The sequence below is a fragment of the Watersipora subatra genome, chromosome 8 (genome assembly GCF_963576615.1).
Source record: "Watersipora subatra chromosome 8, tzWatSuba1.1, whole genome shotgun sequence".
Lineage (NCBI taxonomy): Eukaryota > Metazoa > Bryozoa > Gymnolaemata > Cheilostomatida > Watersiporidae > Watersipora > Watersipora subatra.
In genome coordinates, this window is record NC_088715.1 from 51,544,144 (window position 1) to 51,567,338 (window position 23,195).

General features: G+C 34.6%; 1 protein-coding gene across 1 annotated transcript; it reads left to right on the forward strand.

Moving 5' to 3' along the window:
- Positions 1 to 450: 450 nt before the first annotated feature.
- On the forward strand, positions 451 to 23,099 carry LOC137401391 (ileal sodium/bile acid cotransporter-like). Its single transcript, XM_068087717.1, has 11 exons — positions 451 to 515; positions 4,296 to 4,419; positions 6,225 to 6,391; positions 7,206 to 7,371; positions 8,682 to 8,848; positions 9,868 to 9,987; positions 15,696 to 15,867; positions 17,468 to 17,655; positions 19,381 to 19,557; positions 20,179 to 20,361; positions 22,320 to 23,099. The coding sequence occupies exons 2-11, from the start codon at positions 4,320 to 4,322 to the stop codon at positions 22,467 to 22,469; spliced, it is 1,590 nt and encodes a 529-aa protein (XP_067943818.1). The 5' UTR covers positions 451 to 515; positions 4,296 to 4,319; the 3' UTR covers positions 22,470 to 23,099.
- Positions 23,100 to 23,195: the final 96 nt, after the last annotated feature.

The window sequence follows — 23,195 nt, forward strand, 5'->3', positions numbered from 1 at the left end:
CCATTTCTAGTTTAAGCTGGGCTGCATATTGTAACACCAAAATCGCATCTGCCTTTGGTATTTATTTAAGCAACCTTCATAAAAAAGGGCAGAGTTGAGAGAAAACAAGCAAGCACAATTTTGAAATTTCAAGTACCCGCCACATCTACCAGCTGACCTAGTATTACTTTAATGATCTACGAGGTTCTTAACTTTTGACATGTTCTACTCAGGCACCTGTAAGAATGACTAATGTTAACATTTAGAGGTCTTGAGTTTTAATTTTGGGTTTGTTGTTCCTCTAAACGATATATTGTAGTGACAGTTTTGATTAATTAAACTTAAGGCATATCAGTTGTGCCTGTGGGAGCTTGGTGTGGAGAGAGAAGGTGCACTATCATTGGTTGGCAGTTTATAGCTTGCTTCATTGCTTACTAACAAAAACATTCACCAACATATTTATTAGGAGCTGGACCATCTTCTGTGCCACAAGTGAATCGAGCTGAGCCAACATTTTCGACCTTTTGTAAATTCAGGTGAGGCCAGTCATCAATTGTATTGCTCTGGATAAAATGAAATTTGTTTGCAGAGGTTAATGTAGTATTTTATGATTTTTGTTTATTATTTGATCATAATAAAATATAGATCGGTAAATCCCTTATTAATGGAAAAAAGGATGCTTTATAGAAGACATAATATTTTGACTGTACGTTAACTGAATGTTGTGAAACAAACAGGAATTTGTTGTCATGATTTTCAAAATTTCATTTGGTATTGTTATTAGGCGTTTTGCACGATACGCAACTTTAGTATGGAATATTCTAGGCAAAGAGTGAAATCTTGAAAAAACTTGCTCAGCCACAATAAGGAATCACCATATGAAAGCATTTATTTATGTTTATTTAAATAAACAAATTTATTTAAATATATTTTTATTTAAATACATTTTTATTTAAATAAATTTATTATTCCTCATTCAAATATATCCATTTAAGTATTTTTCATTGTGAATTGTTAGAGATGTGGGATAGTATTCTACATAGGAAATTGAGGAAATTGGTGTTTCTACTGCTTATTCCCCATATAGCTCAGTGTATAGGAAGATATGAACCAATTGAGGGCGTAGGACTGGTATACTGTAATCAGATTAAAAGAATTTCACAGACCTAGGTTTAGGGTAGCTGCCAGGGTATATAAGGCCATATCATTAATCATTTCATGAGCGAAGCAGAGATATATACTACCGTAGACAATTTGAAATAAATGGTTCTTTCTTTCATCACTCAAATCTATAAATTATCAAATTCTCACTGCAGCCCAAGATAAAAGCTTGTCAAGGTCACCACTAGTGAATTTGCAAAATCAACATATATTCCTTGAGATAATATATACAGATAAACAGAACTAAGGTATTTTGTTGTCAATAATAGTAACCAACCGTTGGTTAATTATAATGATTCGGCAATACTGTCGGTGATAGACGCTGTTAATGTTTTTCTTGCTTTGCTAATTTGAATCTTACTAGAATTTGTAAAACACAACATAATTATTCTTTCAGATAATATATACAAGTAAACAAAACTAAGGTAGTTGTTGCCAATAATAGTAACCAGTTGTTGGTTGATTACAATGATTCAGCACCAATAATCGCTGTTTGACATTCTTCCCTTACCACCCTTCCAAATGATGTTGAAAGACCGCTGGATTAAGGTGGTATTAGGAGCACAATGTACACAAGTTGTACACAAGTTGGCCAGGTAACGAGTGCAATTTAGCCCCTAGCACTAACAAAACCATGCTAAAGTTTTTAGTTTTTGTCTGTTCGCGCATTCATAGGATGTTCAAGATGGATCATGGTCGCAAGGGTTTTGAATAATTATATTTCATTTCCTAAGATTTGGCTAAAAATAAATATTAAAAAATGCTATAACATTAGATAACTATGCTTTAAAGCAAACAAAAACCTAACAGCTATGGGATGATACTATTGTTGAGTTTGAAGTCATCATTACATTTCTTGCGCGTATGCTTTAACAAGTGCATTTCATTTTTAGGTTGTTTCAATAAAAGCAAACACAATTTGAAAAATACTATTTTAGAAACTGTCTCAAAAAACGAAAAATTTTTGATTATTAAAAACCACATTGCAAATGTGTATTTTCCTCATCAAACGCATGAGTGCCTCAAAACCATTAACTATTACATTACAAATAGAAAACTACAAACCTGTGTCAACTAATCCAATGTTTTATGTGTTGTAGCAGTGCCTCAAGGACTTGTGTAATTCTGTGCAGCACGCAGTTATATTCCTGAAGCGTTTAGGTTGGTAGACCTTAACAACGATAAAAAAATTGGTTTACTTTTTATTTTTATAAAATTATAAAAATTGCTTCACTTTTTGCACCACATTTATGGAAACTCTTCGTGTTCACTTGATTTTTAATTAACAAATTGAACCACACGAGCTTTTTTTGCCCCGGTTGTAACAACAGTGTTCAGTGTTAAACATTCTATAAGCCATGTGATAATTCATCTATCTCAAGGCAGCTTTTGACATTTTTAATATTAAACCTTGACATTAACCTTAAACCTTGACCAAAAGAAAAAGAAAGCAGCTAGTGGATTTCGGGATTTTGTTAAATAATGTCTCTAATAATTACGCTAGTGGATTTCAACTGGATTATGCAATTAGCTAAGTCTTTGGCCGCATATGATGACAGGCAACAGGTGCTATGATAGAAGGCAGCGAAGATTATTAGGTCAACAACCAGAATAGTAGTAAGTTGATACAGGGCAGTTGAGGGCGGTTGGTCTCAGGTTTCATCAAACGTTTCATCGCTTGAAACTCTAACAAAAGTGTTTATAAATTAGCAAACTAATGAAGCTGCCAGTAAATTAGGAAATGTTCATCAGCCTCCCCTGGCATCTATATTCTTGCTAGTCCAAGGCCTGGGCGGCATGGGTAATAAAATAGTTATCTAATGAATTTGAGTAACACACCTGGAAAACGAGATCTTTACTAAAATATTTCTCTAAAACAATAACCACGTTTTGGGCCAGCATAACAAATGTTAGCGCAACAGTCAGCAGTGATAGTTATTAACACCAAGCAAGTGCTTCAAGAGTGAGTATCTTAACCAATGCAATGATTATTTGCCCAATGAACTCATTATATTTTGTGTAGCTTAATGATTAAGTTTGTTGCCTCTAGATTTGGAGTTCCGAGATCAAATCCAGTGCCATGTGGAGTTTTCATCGCTAGATTTCAAATGCTATAATTGGACACAGGGTTTAACAAAATGACAAACACTGAGATTTATACTTATAGATTAGCCGATGTACGCCTGGCAGATCGCTTTTTCTGTCACACAAAGAAGTTGGTTCTCTTATTTTGAGGCTTTAAGAGCTGGCCGATTAGCCCTTTTGGTTTGGGGTACATGTTGGCTAACATTTTAGTTGTCTGATTAACAGTATGCGATTGCATGAAAGTTGACATATTTAAAGCAATTGCTAATGTAACATAAGAGTAAAAGGTTTTGACATCCATAGTGCACATTATACTTTCTGACAACTTAACATTGATTCAAAAGTTACTTTTTAAAAATAGTGAAACCTGAATCCTCTTCAGCAAACCTGAAATGAAGCTGTATTCAGACAGAAAGAGTTATGTGATGCAAATTTTAATGTTCATTGAGAACCGATCAACAAATCAAATATACATAAATCATTTTTCATCCATTGGTTATGAACGCTTATGGGCAGAGAGAGAACACTAGCTAGCATTTGAAATAAATAACAGTAATGAAGAAAAATAATGGAGATAATCCATTTTGTTTTATCTCTAATTATAAACCAACTGAATGATAAAGGCAGCTATTATTCAGCTTGCGCTATCTAAGAGAAGACTGGAAGCTATATATACATGTTCATAGCATATATAGGCCTACCTATATTATATATTTATAGTAAATATATTATTTATTTATAGTAAATATTTAATATACATACAAGCATACAAACTTACATATTACATAAAATAAAGCACCTGAAGAAATGAACCACTCTGAGTTGAAACCTATAGTAAAACGAACAAGGCATAAAAGCCATAGGTCAAAAAGGTCACAAGGTATTTAATAAACTGCGGGTCAAATGAAATTGGAGAACGCCTGCTATAACAATGCAGTGGGTAGCAATTGAGACCATCTTGGATTAGACTGAATAATCACATGGGCATATTGTAACCCCAGCCTTTGTTTTGGACAGCCTTTTCATTAGCTATACACGAGTCCAGGCAAAAGGATGTGTACTGGTTTTAGGGTGCCATTTGAAGAACGTGAGTCATGATGTTCGGTGCTTGCTCGATTTTGTGCGCATTGTGCGTTGTGTCAACTTTAGTAGACGGACAAGGAGAGAAAGTGGAGCTGCTACCAGAGAGTTCGAGTGAGTTGGCATATTTTCAATTTTGTCACGGCGAATTGAAACTGACATGTCATTTGGTAATATGTGGTTTTTAGCAATTTTGATTAAAATTGATTTGATATAGATTGACCTCCGTGTTAAGAGTTTACTGAATAATATAAACGTTACTGTTTTTTTAATTAGTTTACTCAAGAGTGCGTGTCCGATGGAGTTATGAAACTGACATAAATTCTATAAATAGATTGTGAGATATTGACAAATATGATCAGAATGCAAAACGATTAAAAGCATTCATTTAATGAACATTTGCCATTTAATAATTTAAGAGAATAGAGGAAAGAGATGTGTTAATCGTCAGGTGTGGGAAAAACACATAAGGTTATCCTTCTAGCTGTTTTTACCTGTTTGCTAGGAGTGTTTAACTCACCTTGAAACAAGACTACTATCTTGTCAAAAATCGCTGATGTCACGAATGACGCTGAGATGAAACTACAGTAAATATTATTTTAGATATTTTCATGGGGTGCGTTCGTAGTTTTAAAACACCGCTAGTCAAGATCTTGTGTTTTGCTTACAAGATTATGCTGTTTTCTGGCCATTTATGTTATGCAAAGTTTGTTATAGATAGAATTCATGTTTTTATTCTATAATTGGAGGCTAATTAAAGTTTTATACGTCAATATAGCAATCAATAGGCATCAAAGTTGTTTAAGAAATAGATATATTATATAAATTAAACATGAGCGTTTAACCATTATCAAGTTTTGTAGATTCAATCTTGAAAAATCCTGGCACTCACACTTCAAACACCAAAAACCATCGCAAATAGGAGAAAAATAACGATACTTTCTAATAGGTTCTACTACAATTTTGTTTATGTTCATCTTGAAATGGCGTAAGAACAACAATGCCACAAGTGACAGTTCCGTGTTATGGTGTTGATAATCATAATGCCTCTTGCGATTATTGTGCAATACGTTTGTGCGCATGTTGATGGAAATGCCATGATGTCATAATTTGTTAGATGTGTCATCTAAATGGTAAAGCTTTTATTTTCCTAGAACCATTTCACCGCTCCCTACTACCCATAGCTCTGAATATAATCTCTGTCACAGCCTCAATGATTGGTCAATCCTGTGCTAGCTAGCAGCCATATTGACAATGGTTACATAATTTCTACAAACTGACAGCCGGACGGGACAATATGTAAACTGATTTTCCAAGCGTTATGCAAGCATCAAGATGTTTCATTATGCAAGCATTTAATTTCATTTATCAAGGAATGTGGTGTCTGATTTATAGCCTTTTGGGTCAAGGGGTCAAACGGAAGATTCGCATCTCTAAACTGGAAATGCCTGTTGAGCGGATGATGACACAAAATACTTGAAATACTGTAAACCCTCTAAACAATGTAGTGGAGTGTTCCAGAAGTCTGTAGCACTGCCTAATCCCTACTGAACACTTGCGAAGTAATTATTGATCTTACATTTGTGAGGTATACGAGGTGCAAGGCTAATCCTTTGACATTACTAAAAGGCAACAAAGAATGGAGTTATTAAAAGCCACTAGCCACTAGAATATATATCATTAGCAATTGTAAATACTCACTAGTTTTAGTACACAGACTTCTATTGGTGATTATGTCTCTCATCACGCGGATGTGACACATAGACAGGCCCACTGTCACGTGATATTTTGCGGTACCGACACCAACCGTGATTAGATAATGAGAATGATTGCATAACGACCAAAACAACAACAACTCTGAGTAATAACTCTGTAATGGCAAAATAGAATAGCAAAAATATTATTGCTGCATATTTTAGATGTGTCCAGTTTATTTGAGCTCGTGCTTCCTGAAGCGAGGCTTGTGACACTCTTCAACAGCCCCCAACCATCGGCTATTAGCATAGTGCTCTTAGTAGACCCTTCCGTCCTCAACTTCAGCATCGGTATAGAAAGCACAAAACCATATGTTGCTTCTGTAATACAGGTGAGAAAAACCCGTTTTATCAAGTTACCAAGCTTTTTGCTGTGAAACTTTATTACTGCCAGTGATGATGCTGTTCTGGTACAGATGTTACCTTAGACATGAAGTAGGTTGAATGTGTCAGAATGGTGCACATGGATGGGTCGTGAACTTAAGGTTGCAAGGCTAGCAATTCAAACCCCATTCATGATGATTTTTGATAGTAAAGGTTGGCACTTCATACATACATCTCGCCAATTCTACACGCTTAGAAAGATTTTCTCTAAGTGTTAATCTATCAAGTATTCTAAATAAACTACCTTACATCGTCTATAAATAAGTGTAAGAGTGTAGATTGTATGGTCTACACTTGAGAGTATAGATTCTATAGTTTAGACTTAAGAGTGTAGATTGTATGGTTTACACTTAAGAGTATAGATTCTATAGTTTAGACTTAAGAGTGTAGATTGTATGGTTTACACTTAAGAGTATAGATTCTATAGTTTAGACTTAAGAGTGTAGATTGTATGGTTTACACTTAAGAGTATAGATTCTATAGTTTAGACTTAAGAGTGTAGATTGTATGGTTTACACTTAAGAGTATAGATTCTATAGTTTAGACTTAAAAGTGTAGATTGTATGGTCTACACTTAAGAGTATAGATTCTATAGTTTAGGCCTGGTAATGTATATAGAATTATTTAAAGCTGATATGTAGATAAAATAGTTTTGATATGCATGAATATCTATAGTGATATAGTTTAGATGAGTGTGAATTCACCAAGTGACGCTTGGAATCGTTTATGTTCAGTTGTTTGAATATGGCCTGCTGCATTCAGGGATCCATAGAAGTAGCACCTTGCAGCAACCTATCCTCTACTGATATTACTCAAGTGAACACAAGTCAGTCCAACAGCTCTCTGGTCGAGTATTCTTACAGCGCTTCCACGCTGCCACCCACTAATGGCAGCACTGAACAGATTTGTTACAATATTTCATTTCAAGGTTGGTCGATGTCATCTGCTTATTACTAGCAACAGGCAGTGTCAAGGCCTTTAACCCTTAAGCCACGGCAGTAGTAAAATATACGATTTTAGCCAAATCATGATATTTTGTGGTTTTAAAAATCTTTTGGCCGGCAGCCCAGTACATTAGCGAACATGACAGTTTGGTTGGTAACCAGCATAATTCAGGAATGTGCAAATCTTGCTCAGACACTAAGGATGCCATTTTGTTTTTAGATTAAATTAGACAAAATGAGAAATGACACGTAGAACAGGAATGTTGGCTGGGCCTTTGCTTTACACCGGAATATGTCAGCATTGCAAATTGTACTGCATAAGTTAATCTTATTATTTTTGGCTTTGACAATTATATTTGTCTTGTTATTGATGCCAGCAAATGAAAGTTTCAAACATTACATTTTATTTATTATTCATTATAGTTAAAATTACTTTGTTTATTGCTGTTTATAAGGCTAGAATGTTGCTATTATATGTTTTTAAATAAACTGGTTTAGCATCGTTCCACTCAGCATTTCAGTGAGTAACGATAGGATTATGCGATATGATCGGCTGCGTGCGATAGGACTATGCAAAAAATAATGTAGATTTTACTGGCATGTTTGCTCCCTTAAACCGTAGACCTTCCTTTGATGAAATTGTTGGCATTTACCAACGCATATATCACCTGCCTGAGGTGTCACTCCAAGTGGTACATAGCCAAATGGCAAGCTTGCTAGACATAATCAGACGGAATAAAAAGGAAGAATTTTTCGCAATTTATTTAAATTGGTTTCAATGTCTTGGCAGCCAGTGATTTTTTGTTGCATAATTGTTTGCTGACGTATGACGTTGAGTGAACAGAAGTGCTCAAGCGCTGGTTTTTTCTTCTACATATATTAATCTCAAAGTGTGTGCGTGGTTCGTTCAGATATAGCTATTAAAATCTTGGAGGGAAGAATCCGTATCGCATAAGATTTGATCTCTAAACCATCCATTCCCGAGACAATACGCTAAATCATTGAGCTAAAGCGAGACTGAAGGATTCATTAAGGCGATATATGTCGCTATGTGAGAGAAAATACGCATACCGCTCTGCGTTAAGGTGCAACATAATTTTATGCTTGCTTTTACAGCTCTCATTAATATGTTTAGCTATACAGATACTAACTTGCTCAAATTAGCCATTGCCAATGTGCAGGCTAATGGCAAGTGGCAGGCAACTATTTACCTGCCACTGTTTTATAAGCTGTTTTTTAATACCCCTGCAATGAGGCATTTCGCTAGTTATAAACAATTTTTTTTTATCCACAGTTGATGGCAACCAGCTTGGATACTCCACTCTAGTTGTGAAAGCGAGTCTCAATGATCAGCATAGCAATGTCTCAGTTGAACCTGAACAAATTGGATCCGCTGTTATAGCCTGTTTAAGGCATTACAGACTGGTTGATCTCATGTTTAAGTACTCCATCACTGTTCTGGTGAGTTGACACGCGTTGGACAGTGTTTAAACATCAAACAAAAGAGTCAAGCCCACTTGATGTTCATCTCATAAGCAAAATTGTTAGTGCAGTGAACTATCATGACGCCCTATTGGCTCATATGACTTTGTTTATGTTTACTACATGTTTGTCTATTTATCAAAGCATTTAAAACTTAATACTTAACACTTTCAAGTCTAATCTTGTACATACAAGCCGGAGGGGGCCCTGATCCTAAAACATATTATTAACATTCCATCGACTGTGAAAGCACTTTAAATAGCGCAGTTCTTTTTAACTGAGTATCTTATTGAAAATCTAAGTTTGTAGAACTTAAAGAACAAATTAGAAGCCAAATATAGTGAAAGATCTTTACTTCACTTCTTTTGTCGTTCTTACAAAAGGGATGTTTCAGAGGCCACTGAAGGAACATAATGATTACACTAGAGCAAGTCTGATAGAGTGTGTATATTTGCTATGATTGGAAAAACAAACAGTTTTAGTGTGAAACTCTTGTTTCTGAAGAGAAGAAGCTTTCTAGTTGTTTCTATTTATAAGCCTACATTACCAAGAACTTCAATCAGGATGTCATTAGAAACTACTGTTCTGTCAGCAGCCATTTTTAATTTCTCCGTCAGTTAGAAATGCCATCAGTATTTTGGTGATATCTCAGAAACTAATTGGCCAATCAATTTGAAGCTTCAGAATTATACTGAAAACTAAACCACGCGCAAAGTGGCTAAAATTCTAAAATTTCGTAATCCTACATAAAACTGAAGTATAAGAAGACAAAGTGAAAGTATGAACCAGAGCTTACTCGGCATAGGTGAAACAACTCCAAATTATCGAGAGCCCAGTCTTCAAAGTGTTATGGCTTTGAACTGATTTTTTACTAATTTTTCAATCAATAAAAAATGCTTCTCTCAGGATTTCCACGTGTTTGCGGTACTTGAGTACTAAACTTGAAATTGCCCTCTCTCCGCCATATGTCAACTTGCAGTATGCCTTTACTTTTCTAGATATGCGTAGCCCTCTTTGGTATGGGAAATGAGTTGAACTTTGAGACCATCAAGACACATCTCAAAAAACCGAAAGCTCCTGCCATTGCGTTCATCTCTCAATACACCTTCATGCCAGCTGTAAGTGGTTAAGTATACTACTTAAGTCTTAAGTCAGCTGACGCTAGACCAGCTACATATATGCACTACAGAATCCTGTTTATCACAACATAATGGTCTTGATTAAAGTTTAAGGATATAGTTGTACATGTGCGTGACATCTTTAGTGGCTGAGGGAATAAAGCTATCGCTTTTCTCTGAATCATAGCTTCATAGGACTCTATTGTGTCAGGTCAACGTAGATATGAATATGCTTTCAAACTTTGAACAAAACAACACGATAAATCCTTGAAGACCATCAAAGCCGTTCTCAAAGAATTTTTATGAGCAATTTTAATGTTTAGGCAACATTTCTGAGATGATTTATTAATCAGATAAGTCTAAGGTATCGAGTTGTTCCCAGTATCAGAAATTATGCATTTACGGCGTTGTATAGTTGTATAATCGTGGTCCATGAAGGTCATGCACCTTTCACGTGATGATCTAGTCAGTCTTGAATTTCAACTACATTCTATAAATGTAAGTCCTAGTTATTGACCTTTAGCTTTTCATTTCAACAAGACATTGAATTAAGACTGTTTAGTGATCCGCTTTAACAAAAGGAAGAAAATTATATTGGAAGAAACTCAATGCTTCTATGACTTGTTCCAATGCGTAAGATAGTTAATGTAATTACCTATCTATTCTCTATCTCATTGTCACCTAAAACAGGCCTGGCCAGAGATGGGTTACTTCGGGCTCCAGCATTGGTGTACCAAAGAATTATAAATACTACTTGTTGCTAGCTATTTTTACCTGCAGTTTTGTTGTCCACAAAATTTGGCAAGCATTGTACTCGATTTGCGACATTGATTCGTTGATGCGGTGTGTAAGTTGGAACATCCAGAGTAAACTACGCTGTACTGTTAGTAATATCTGGTTTCACCTCCACGATGATGGCCTTCCTTTCCTTTGATACCATTAAAAGAATCGGTCTTGCGCTTTGAAATCTTAATGAACGGCAAAGTAGTAAAACAATCAAGCAGACGAGAGAAGAGAACTGAGAGAATGGTAGAACAAGAACCGGCAAGCAAAATGGTGTATCATTTAAACTGGGTGACGTACTGATTGCCGTCTTTCCCAAATATAACAGCCTATTTACCGTCTGTGCTGCACGCTAGATACTAGTGAGTCATAATGCTTGGTACCTGCTGGATTCTGTGCGCACTGTCTAAACCAAGTAGACGGACAAGGAGAAAAAGTGGAGCTGTCACCATGGAGTTGGAGTTACATTGTAGTTGGCATATTTTCAACTTTGTAACGGCGAAAAGAAACTGACACGTCATGTGGTAATATGCGGTTTTTAGCAATTTTGATTAAAATTGATTTGATATAGATTGACCTCCGTGTTAAGAGTTTACTGAATAATATAAAAATTACTCTTTTTTAATTAGTTTACTCAAGAGTGCGTGTCCAATGGAGTTATGAAACTGACATAAATTTTATAAATGGATTGTGAGATATTGACAAATATGATCAGAATGCAAAACGATTAAAAGCATTCATTTATTGAACATTTGCCATTTAATAATTTAAGAGAATAGAGGAAACAGATGTGTCAAGTGTCAGGTGTGGGAAAAACACATAAGGTTATCCTTCTAGCTGTTTTCACCTGTTTGCTAGGAGTGTTTAACTCACCTTGAAACAAGACTACTATCTTGTCAAAAATCGCTGATGTCACGAATGACGCTGAGATGAAACTACAGTAAAAATATTTTTTTGTTATTTTCATGGTGCGCATTTGTAACCTCGAAACGTTATATGTTGAGATCCTTGTGATTCGAGGACTCCTTGTACACGATTTTTAATGGTTTTTCATTTTTTGCATTATATATGCAAAAATACTAAAAAAAAATAAACAAAATATAAAAAAAAAGAAAGAACTGTGTGCAAAAACTAACCTCTTGAAGAGAGTTGTACAACCATATCTTCTATACTCGCAAACGACATACCTTTTAAACAAGTTTAGAGCTGACAAACTGTGTAGGCAGCGATTTAAGTTTATTTGGTAAAACACTATATATCATGTTTAAAGAACTGGCCTCACTCCCCTTTTTAACCTGCGATAGGAAAAGGAAGTGGTTCACACTAGAGTAGATTTAGACTTACTTTGGCTGGCTGCCCGCTGCCATAAAGAATGAGCTGTTGTGTTTATTACATTACGTCTTTCATTTTTTACTGAAATTGTTTGTCTTTATTTATTTGAGTCAAAGCTAGTATTTATATTTATTAATACTAAAATTACTAGTATCCTGGCAGTTCACAGAGCTGTGAGAAATTGTTAGGTGTAATAACAAAGTGCACAATCATTCCGAAATGTGGCAAGGCCAGTCAATTAATGTAAGTGATAGTGTCGGTCTTTCAAGTTTGAAAGCCAAGAGTTCGAATCTCATGAAAAGCAATCTTTTTTTCTGACCTCTAAGCATGGTTTGGACGGACAGACGGACTTGGCTTGCATTATAGCAAAGAATGGTAAAAACATAACAAATTATGCGATCATTTATACTTTTACGATACGGTGCTTCAGATACAAAAATTTGAAAAATTAGCCAATAAGTAAATGCCCAACGTTACTTCCTTGGATCTACACTCCGCTTCCTGAACGAGAAATAAAAGCTGGTTTACTCATCGCCACTCCTTATTCCAGAGATTTAGAACGATCGTTGTTTGACATGTGGCACAGGTGAACAACCCTGTGTGGAATGAAGCATCTGTAGCTACAAGGTACTTAAGTTACCATTTCATTTATAAATCATTGAAAATATGTTAATATTGAATATCAGTCGAGACAGACGCTTAAAGGTCAAAAAGTGAAAGCAATAAGCTTATGTCTGCGAAAAATGCATTACTAAAAAAATTCAATGTACGGGCTTGGCTCTCATTCATAGAAGCTAGTGTTCTTTGATATGGTTACAGTTCTTTTGATCCGAGACGCGCAGTAGCTCTCCTTTGTAGTTTAGTCAATTGTAGAGGTCCATGCGAATGTTCTCTCTGCCAAGATTGGTACCGGTTTATACATTTTTCCTACTGATAGTAAATACATGTACAGTAATCTAAATCACTGTAAATCCTCCTACTTCGCGGCTTGACAGGTTTTATGGCTATACGAGTTTTAACATTTTTATTTAATCTTTTAATACTATAATAAGAGCTGTGTCCGTCCGTTTGTTTGTCCGTAGCCATGCTAATAGCTGTAGGAAAAACAAGCCTGGCATCAGAATTTAACTCGATATTCCATTTTGCAGACCATCCCTCTTGCCACTTCATGGAATAATTATGCACAGAATTATTACTCATGACAATCTCTCACGGTGCACTAGACCACCATACAAGCTAGTAACGATAACTTACGTTTAAAAGTCATAGTACTTTTCTTGTTTTAAAATGAATAAATGGAAGGGTCAGCAGTGTGGTGTACAGCAGTAAGGTGTACAGCAGCACGGTGTACAGCAGTGTGGTGTACAACAGTAAGGTGTACAGCAGTACGGTGTACAGCAGTACGGTGTACAGCAGTACGGTGTACAGCAGTACGGTGTACAGCAGCATGGTGTACAGCGGTACGGTGTACAACAGTACGGTGTACAGTAGTACTATATATTTTATTGTCGTCATGAGATTCTAGAGCATTCCCTTCACCAGCAGTGGCCCTCATTTGAACATGTATAGCTATACACTGTCAGTGTGGTCACTAAGGCGTAAATGCAGAGAGCACAGTCTAATCATATGAAAAAAGTCCTGCTAACAATGAACCGATTGATGTCAGCGATAGAAACAGAAACTCTAACAAGAATAGCTTGTGACAGGTTTTCTCCTAATGAATAAAATTTGACCATCCCTCTTTTATCCACAGAGAATAAAAAATAAGGGCTTTTAACATTTTGCTACACGCAACAGACTGAATGACTCAAAAATATTTAGTATTAATTTTATTTCTTTAATATATAGTAATTAATAGTATTTAATTTTTGTTTCTTGATTTTTGCCCCAGTCATGCGTATTTGTTCATTTCTAGTTAACCTCTCATGGATTCGAGTCTTGTATATATGATTTACTACCCAAGTATGTCACATGTACATGAAAATGTACATTTACCTACGTGTATAGCAATGTGTATGGTAAATGTAACTGCTAAAATTATGGTTCATACTTCACAAAAAGCCTAGTTTCTGTTTTGTGAAAGTTTCCATTTCACTGCTGGGTCTGGAACACAACCTAACATAACATAACCCACACCGCAAAATAGGAGAGATTAATAACCTTCAACTGCAATGTGGTCTGGGTATTTTGTCTGCAGTATCTAATATAATATGAAGGTGATTTGAGTAACTGTCTGTCAACAGCATTTCAAAGTGCGCTTTTCCAATGAAATTACATTGTGTTCAATTTAATACAACTAACAGATCAATGACAAATATTCGCTTACCTAAAAATCATGAATTGTAATTATATATAGCGTGATATGATCATCTGCGTATAGATTTGTATGAAAGCGCAATGTAAAATGTCGGTCAACATCGTGTCGAACTGAGAGAGCAGTAAGGCTGAGCATAACCGTATTCAAACAGATTACATATGTAATACATTAGAACAGTGCGTCAACAATTATACAAATTATTTATTCTGTTTTTTGATATAAAAATATAGGCCTATATAATCATTGTTTATAATGTTTAAATAATTTGCTGCTACTCATTGGTTCCAATAATTTTTAAACAACAACTATTACTTTTGAAATGGTTGAAGCAATCATGTATCATATATGAATATATATTTGTACTCGATGAATGCATGGTGTTGCTGGGGTAATATATATATATGTATATATTAGTTATGGAAGATAATTGTACTTCTTTTTGCACATATTTGCTCTAATTTCTTGTATATAATATATATATATATTTATATATATAAATATATATTTATATATAGATATATTTATATATAAATATATCTATATATATATAAATATATATACATATATATATTTATATATATATATATAAATATATATATATAAATATATATTTATATTTATATAAATATATATATATAAATATATATATACATATTTATATATACATGTATATATATATAAATATGTTGGTTACATTGGTAATATATATATTACCAACATATATAACAGTTACCATTTTATCTTTCAATTCAAGGTGTTTTATTTATCTCTGTGTACTGTGTTGATTTTTGTGTAATTTATACAGTAAAGGCTGCAGTGCCTACTACAGATTGCAATGGTCTTGTTTAAGCGTTTTTCTTTTTGTAATACTTCAAGCATAGTGCTAGCTGCAATGTTGAATGTGAAGTCGTGAAAGATTGTCATGTGCAATAAGTATGTGCCCAATTTATTCCATAGTATAGCCAGTTGGACAACGTAGTGTATTGGATGAGTACACCGTCTACAGGTTGTAAGTTAAAATCCAGTAAGCAGTGGATTTTTCATTCCTAAAACTTTATCGTCGTAACTGTACAAACAGACAGACAAACATTGAAATATATATATTGCAACCTAGTGTAGTTATGGTCCCATACCTGTCATGCATATTCGTCAAAAATCAGCAAGTCATTTGGGTGAAAAAACCTAGTTTAAAGAGAAATACATACTAATATAATTTAATAAACTAGTTCACTGATATAATTTAATAAAATGTCATTTTGTGTCGCATGCATTGTAGCTATCACTGGCCATCATCTACCTTGCTGGCTATGAAGGGGGCTGGGCTCTTGGACTCTTCGCATATGGCTGCTCCCCAGGCGGCGGTACCAGTAACATTTACAGCAAACTGCTTAATGGTGACATGTCAATTAGTGTTACCATGACAACTCTCAGCACTGTGGCAAGCGTAGGTAGGTGTCCATCATTTTGCCATGTGAGGAAAGCTTAAAACGAATTCCAGAATAGAAGGCAGCTTTAGTAGATGCTGCTTTTAAAATAGAAGTCTTGCAAGCACTTACTTTACGGGCATGACTTACCTTCAGGAAAAGAATATTCGTGATGCTTGTAATTATGTATTACTATTATACCAGTTTTTAGATTATAAGAAGTAACTCTATGGTGCCCGCTCGTTCAATTATTATAAATAACTCTATGGTGCCAGTTTGTTAGATTATAAGAAGCAACTCTATGGTGCCAGCTAATTAAACTATTATAAACAACTCTATAGTGCCAATTTGTTTGATGATTGGGAATAACTCTATGGTGATATTTGGTTAGATTATCAGTAATAACCCTATGATGCTAATTTGCTAGATTATTAGGTATAACTCTATGATGCTGGTTCGCTAGATTCTTAGGTATAACTCTATGATGCTGGTTTGCTAGATTGTTAGGTATAACTTTATGATGCTGGTTTGCTAGATTATTAGGTATAACTCTATGGTTTGCTAGACTATTATAAATAACTCTATGGTGCCAGTTTGTTAGATTATAAGAAGTAAATCTATGGTGCCAGCTCAATAAATTATTATAAATAACTCTATGGTGCCGATTTGCTAGATTATTAGGTATAATTCTATGGTTTGCTAGATTATTAGGTATAATTCTATGGTTTGCTAGATTATTAGGTATAATTCTATGATTTGCTAGATTATTAGGTATAATTCTATGGTTTGCTAGATTATTAGGTATAATTCTATGGTTTGCTAGATTATTAGGTATAATTCTATGATTTGCTAGATTATTAGGTATAATTCTATGGTTTGCTAGATTATTAGCTAAAACTCTATGATTTGCTAGATTATTAGGTATAATTCTATGGTTTGCTAGATTATTAGCTAAAACTCTATGGTTTGCTAGATTATTAGGTATAATTCTATGGTTTGCTAGATTATTAGCTAAAACTCTATGATTTGCTAGATTATTAGGTATAACTCTATGGTTTGCTAGATTATTAGCTATAACTCTATGGTTTGCTAGATTACTAGCTATAACTCTATGGTTTGCTAGATTATTAGGTATAACTCTATGGTTTGCTAGATTATTAGGTATAATTCTATGATTTGCTAGATTATTAGGTATAATTCTATGGTTTGCTAGATTATTAGGTATAATTCTATGGTTTGCCAGATTATTAGGTATAACTCTATGGTTTGCTAGATTATTAGGTATAATTCTATGGTTTGCTAGATTATTAGGTATAATTCTATGGTTTGCTAGATTATTAGCTATAACTCTATGGTTTGCTAGATTATTAGCTATAACTCTATGGTTTGCTAGATTATTAGGTATAACTCTATGGTTTGCTACATCATAAGTTAGTTTGAGAAAGTGTTCAGTTATTTAAACTTTGAAGTTGAGTTCCTTCAAGTTTTTCATTTCTGGTTTTTTGTTTGTTGTTTTTTGTTTGTTGTTTTTGGTTTGTTATTCACACTGTATGCATTCGAGTTTCATACATATACATAATAAGTGCTTCTTCAAGTTAATATATGTTTTTCATTATTCATGCAGGTATGCTGCCTATCTATCTCTACACATTAGGCAGTTTACTTCCTGTCAGTGAAGAAATAGGAAGAATACAAATCCCATTTAGTAACCTCATCATCAGCCTTCTTACCATAATTGTACCCCTAGTTCTTGGAGCCCTCTTTCAATATAAAGTTCCTCGAGGCGCAGAAATCGTTAAAAAACTTTTAAAAGTAAGTTCACATATTGCACATCTATAAATCTATATCCATAAATCAATACCTATAAATCAATACCTATAAATCTATATCTATAAATTTATATCTATAAATATGGATCTATAAATCTATATATATAAATATGTACCTATAAATCTATATCTATAAATCTATATCTATAAATCTATATCTATAAATTCATAAGGCACCATTCATTGAGCCTTGTGGGCAGCTTTCTTTAAAATGGCCTATTATTTTTTAAAAAGGAAATAATACTCTCCATATAATTATAGTGTTTGGAGTGTAATTAGAATATAAACGATTATGTGTTGTTGTCTACCATTGCAAAAAAATATTATTTTACTCGTGCCACAGTTCAAAGGTCAGCTAAGGTGCTTAATAAAATGAGAGTATCTTTAGTTTTTTATTTTTGAATTTGTTTCAACATTACAAAAAACAATTTTAGCTACCCTAAAATTATGAGAATTTCTGTGTTCAATTTTTTTCTATTTTCATTTATGTGAGATATATGGCAAGGTGCAGTTAAAATGTCTGGTCATCTATAGTTTGAATACTCCAGCATAGTAAAGACATAGTAAGGAAGATAAATCCAAATTTGTTATAACAAATCGAAATTAAAAAGGTTATTACTGTGGAGTGTTTGTAAAATCCTTTGTACAAACATACATGTACTTGTCTTAAAAAAGTACGTTTATGTACGATACACTCATGTACATGTATGCTTTTGCATGATACACTCATGTATATGTATGCTTTTGTATGATACACTCATGTATATATATGCTTTTGTATGATACACTCATGTATATGTATGCTTTTGTACGATACACTCATGTATGCGTAGGCTATTGTACGATATACTTATTTCCATATATGCTTTTGCATGATACACTCATGTATGTGTTTGCTTTTGTATGATACACTCCCGTATGTGTATGCTTTTGTACGATACACTCACGTACATTTATGTTTTTGTATGATACACTCATGTACACCCATGCTTTTGTACGATCGCTCATGTACATGTATGCTTTTGTATGATACACTCATGTATATGTATGCTTTTGTATGATACACTCATGTATATGTATGCTTTTGTACGATACACTCATGTATACGTAGGCTATTGTACGATATACTTATTTCCATATATGCTTTTGCATGATACACTCATGTATGTGTATGCTTTTGTACGATACACTCACGTACATTTATGTTTTTGTATGATACACTCATGTACACCCATGCTTTTGTACGATCGCTCATCTACATGTATGCTTTTGTCCGATACACTCATGTACATGTATGCTTTTGTACAATACACTCATGTACATGTATACTTTTGTACGATACACTCATGTATACGTAGGCTATTGTACGATATACTTATTTCCATATATGCTTTTGTACGATACACTCATGTACGTGTATGCTTTTGTATGATACACTCATGTATATGTATTATTCGGAAGATACACTCCCATACATTTATGTTTTTGTATGATACACTCATGTACATGTATGCTTTTGTCGGATACACTCGTGTACATGTATGCTTTTGTCCGATACACTCGTGTCTATATATGCTTCTGTACGACACACTCATGCTGAATTAGCAAATGTATTTGGAATCCTTTTTGTTAAAAGGGGGGTAGCTCGACCAATCGCATGTCAATGTGGTTTTTAAACTGGTTTTACAAAGTTGTGAATTTATTGTAGGCATTCCTAATGATCTGCATGCTTTTCTTCCTCACTGTTGGAATCTATTCCAATCTCTACATCTATGAGACATTCGACATGAAGATGATCAGCACAGCTCTTATACTTCCTGTCGGTGGATATTTATTTGGAGGACTTTTCGCTTTCGCTTGCCGAATGGATTGGAAGCTCATAAAGGTACAATATGGATCTTATTTGCTTTGAGCTCAACATTTGATTTTAAATGTTGATTGACGACTATCTTGCTGCAAGAATACTGGGTAAAAACTCATTCTAAGAATTTAAATTAAGTTATGCCTGCCTAGAATCCAGCTTATTGTTGTAATTACTAGCAGGGGAGGTTTTGTTAAATTTACTCTACTGCCGGTGTCGAGATGATTGTTGCAGTATGTGACCCGATACACACGTGACCTTGACATCAAGTTTGTCAAACAGTTCCTTGTATTTGCTTTTCCAATTCCGTTGCTAATGTATGAACTTTTAAGAGTTTGGATTCTATCAGCTCCCATCAGTTAGAAATATGCTGATCTTGGATTTCCCACGGCATAAACCGGTGCTCTAAAAACACTCTAGAGATCAATGCTGACTGCCTATCTCTCAAGTACTTTTTTATTAGTGAGATTAGAAACTTTATAAGATGAAATTTTTATATACGTTTTGCTTGGCTTTAATTCTGAACCATCAGTTAAAACCGATGCCAGTGTAATAAACATATTCCTATTTCACTCTGAGAGTAGCTGACACTAAGTTAAATTCAGGTGTCAACTTGAATTTTGTACTAAAACACATCTGTTGCAGACGATATCGATAGAGACTGCGATGCAAAATCCAGCAATCTCTTTTCTGATCGTGCAATCTGTGTTGACCGCTCCGGATACCGACCTGGCTATTATTCCTGTTGCTGCTGTCTCCTTGGTAACATCAGTGCCAGCCCTCCTTCTTGCTGTTGGTTATACCATCTATCAATGTCACCTCAAAAAGGTAGGCAGAGAGAGTATCTAGAAGTGTAATCTACTTTCTATATTCGAAGCAATTAAAAGAGAACCAAAGTAATTAGGATGCATTCAGTATAAAATATTTGCTTAGGTGTATATCGTATACATATATTAATTGTATATTATATATATTAAGTATATATTTTATATATATTAAGTACATATCCAATGCTGTTGCATTGGATATGTACTTAATATACAAGAGTACTATGTACTTAAGTACAAAAGCAAGTTGTTCAAGATCTGTTAAAATAAATAGCCGTTGCCATGAAAACATCGACATGATTTTATAGCAAAAAATATGTAGTGGCAGATAATTCTCAAATTGTTTCTTTTCATTGTATAGTTTACTATATTGTAGTCAAGATCATTATTTGTAAAGAGCTTATCTGCCCAAACCTTTTTAGGCATGAGCAGAGTAACAGAGTTTATTCTGTGTGGTTGTGTGCGAGTTGGGGTGTTGGCTGGCCTTAATATTTTACCTAGTTTTATTAATACTCGAACCCTGGCAGTTTAGCTTAACGCAAGAGATGGTCAGGTGTGTCAATAAAGCACAGAGAATAAGTATGTACACAATAATTCTAATATACTCAGAGGCGAATAATTGGTGCAGGTGGTAGTGTGCCCGACAGGGATGCCAAATATTTTGGGTTCGAATCCTGAATGATGCAATCTTTTTTCCCACCTTTAATCGTGGCTTCGGACAGATGCATGGACACGGCTATCATTATAGTAAAGAAGATTTGAATTAAACCAGTACCCTGGCAGCTGGTGTGCTGTGAAAGATCGTCAAGAATGCTGACAAAGTGCAGAGAATAAGTGTGCGCGCAATAACTCTAAAATGTCGGACAGTAGCCAATTGGTGATTAGAATGTTGGTCCGCCAAGCTGAAAGTCTTGAGTATGTGTCTGTATGATGCAATCGTTTTTTAAAACATCCAACTACATCTTCAGACGGACGGACTGAAATGGCTCCTATTATAGTAATGACTAGTGCACGAGCAGTCCCCTGCGCAGTGAGAGATCGTCATGTGTAATAACTATGTGCATAGTTAGATCCTTCAAAGGTGGTTGAGTAGCGCAAAGTTAGCGCTCTTGGCTTTGAGTATTTTGGAATACCAAGGTTCTATTCCTGTGTGGTGCAATATTTTTCTTAATGCTATTAGCGTAGTTTCGGACAGACAAACAGACCTGGCTCTTATTATAGTAAAGATTATTTCAATTTGACCTTTAATAATCTTTGGCAATGCTCTGATATTGAAACGTTTATTCATATCTAGAACTCAATATAAGTGTGTGGTTTGTCAGCTGATTGTATAATCCATAACAGGTCAGAGAGACAATGATTGTTAGTACATTGCCTTGACTAGCCAGTCTTAAACACATTCTTATTTTGTCTGGAATGTTTTAAACTAACTTCCTGACTAATGAGTTACAGAATACGATACTCTTGATAGTAAGATCACCTTTTACTTGCCAATAGTCAACATGTTATTCTACATGTTTCAGCCAATCATATATTGTATAATGAATGTACGCTTAACTCTCTTCGCTACCAACTAGTATTAACCGGCTAGTAAATAATAGCCACTAGATCTTTTTAATGGACAGCAACAGGATATGAAGTCTCAGAAATGGTTGTGAATTACACTTGAAATGGTAATTTCTGATTTTGGCAAAAAACATGTGAAAGTGATATATACGACTCTTCAACATGGATGTAATAGACAGGGAGTAAAGCAAGCCTTGCATCTAAAAGCTATTGTATGGACTGTTTCTATTTGCAACCCTCTTTGTACATGAAAGCATGAAGTATTATCAAATGTTTCTCTAGGATTGCTACATAATATCACAATGTTATTATTTACTCTGACCGTTCCACAGATCTGCGTTATCTTTAATGACACAATTATTTTGCTGTCACTGATAATAAAATACCTTGTAGAAACGTTCGAGAGGTTCGGTCAGGAAACTGAATGAAGTGAAAAAAGAGGAGGAAATGGTGGCGATGAATGCATCTTCAGGAAACAGCGACAGTGCTAGTGATGCTGGCTCGATAGAGGAAAAAGGGGAGCTGCTGGAAAATAACGCTTAACTTTTTTTATTTGTAACTGATGAGTTCTAGATAGCAGGAGGAACTTCGCAGTCGAATCCATTTTAGTTTTAATTACGTATTACTCTTGATAGAAAAATGACAAGGCCAATTGTCGCGATTAGATATGTAGCACCTGCTCAGCGTGTCACTTGCTAATATAGGAACACACGCACACACACTGCTGGTAGATCTGACACACACAGTTATTGTATCGTAACAAAGTCATTGATGTGTTAATATTACACAATTAGTAGGGCATGTAATGTTCATGTGAATAACTTACCTCAATTGCTATACATAATCATGTGGTAAAGTCACCACTATAATCTTGTATATAGGTGTATTTGTAAGCTAACCCAAGGTCCATTTCATGCGTCTGTGATTAACTGTATTTTGCAACTTTTTTGTCTGTTATTGTTAGTTGCCTCGATGTATGTCAATTGTATGCAATAGCACGATATCACTAGTGCTAATCAATGGTTAGTCACTATACATGTACATTTCTTTTAGTCAAACATGTGATTTACTCTACCTTATAGAGGTTACTAACAATCGGTAAATGCTGTGGAAACACTTTTAATTTGGTGTCAAGGTGTTACTCACAATACATGGGATTACTGAGATTTGTCACAGGAAGTGGTAATATCGCTGGGCACCTTGCCTACTACTATAACCAAATACCTACTACTATAATCATTACTGCATCTATTTGATAAACCCAATCGC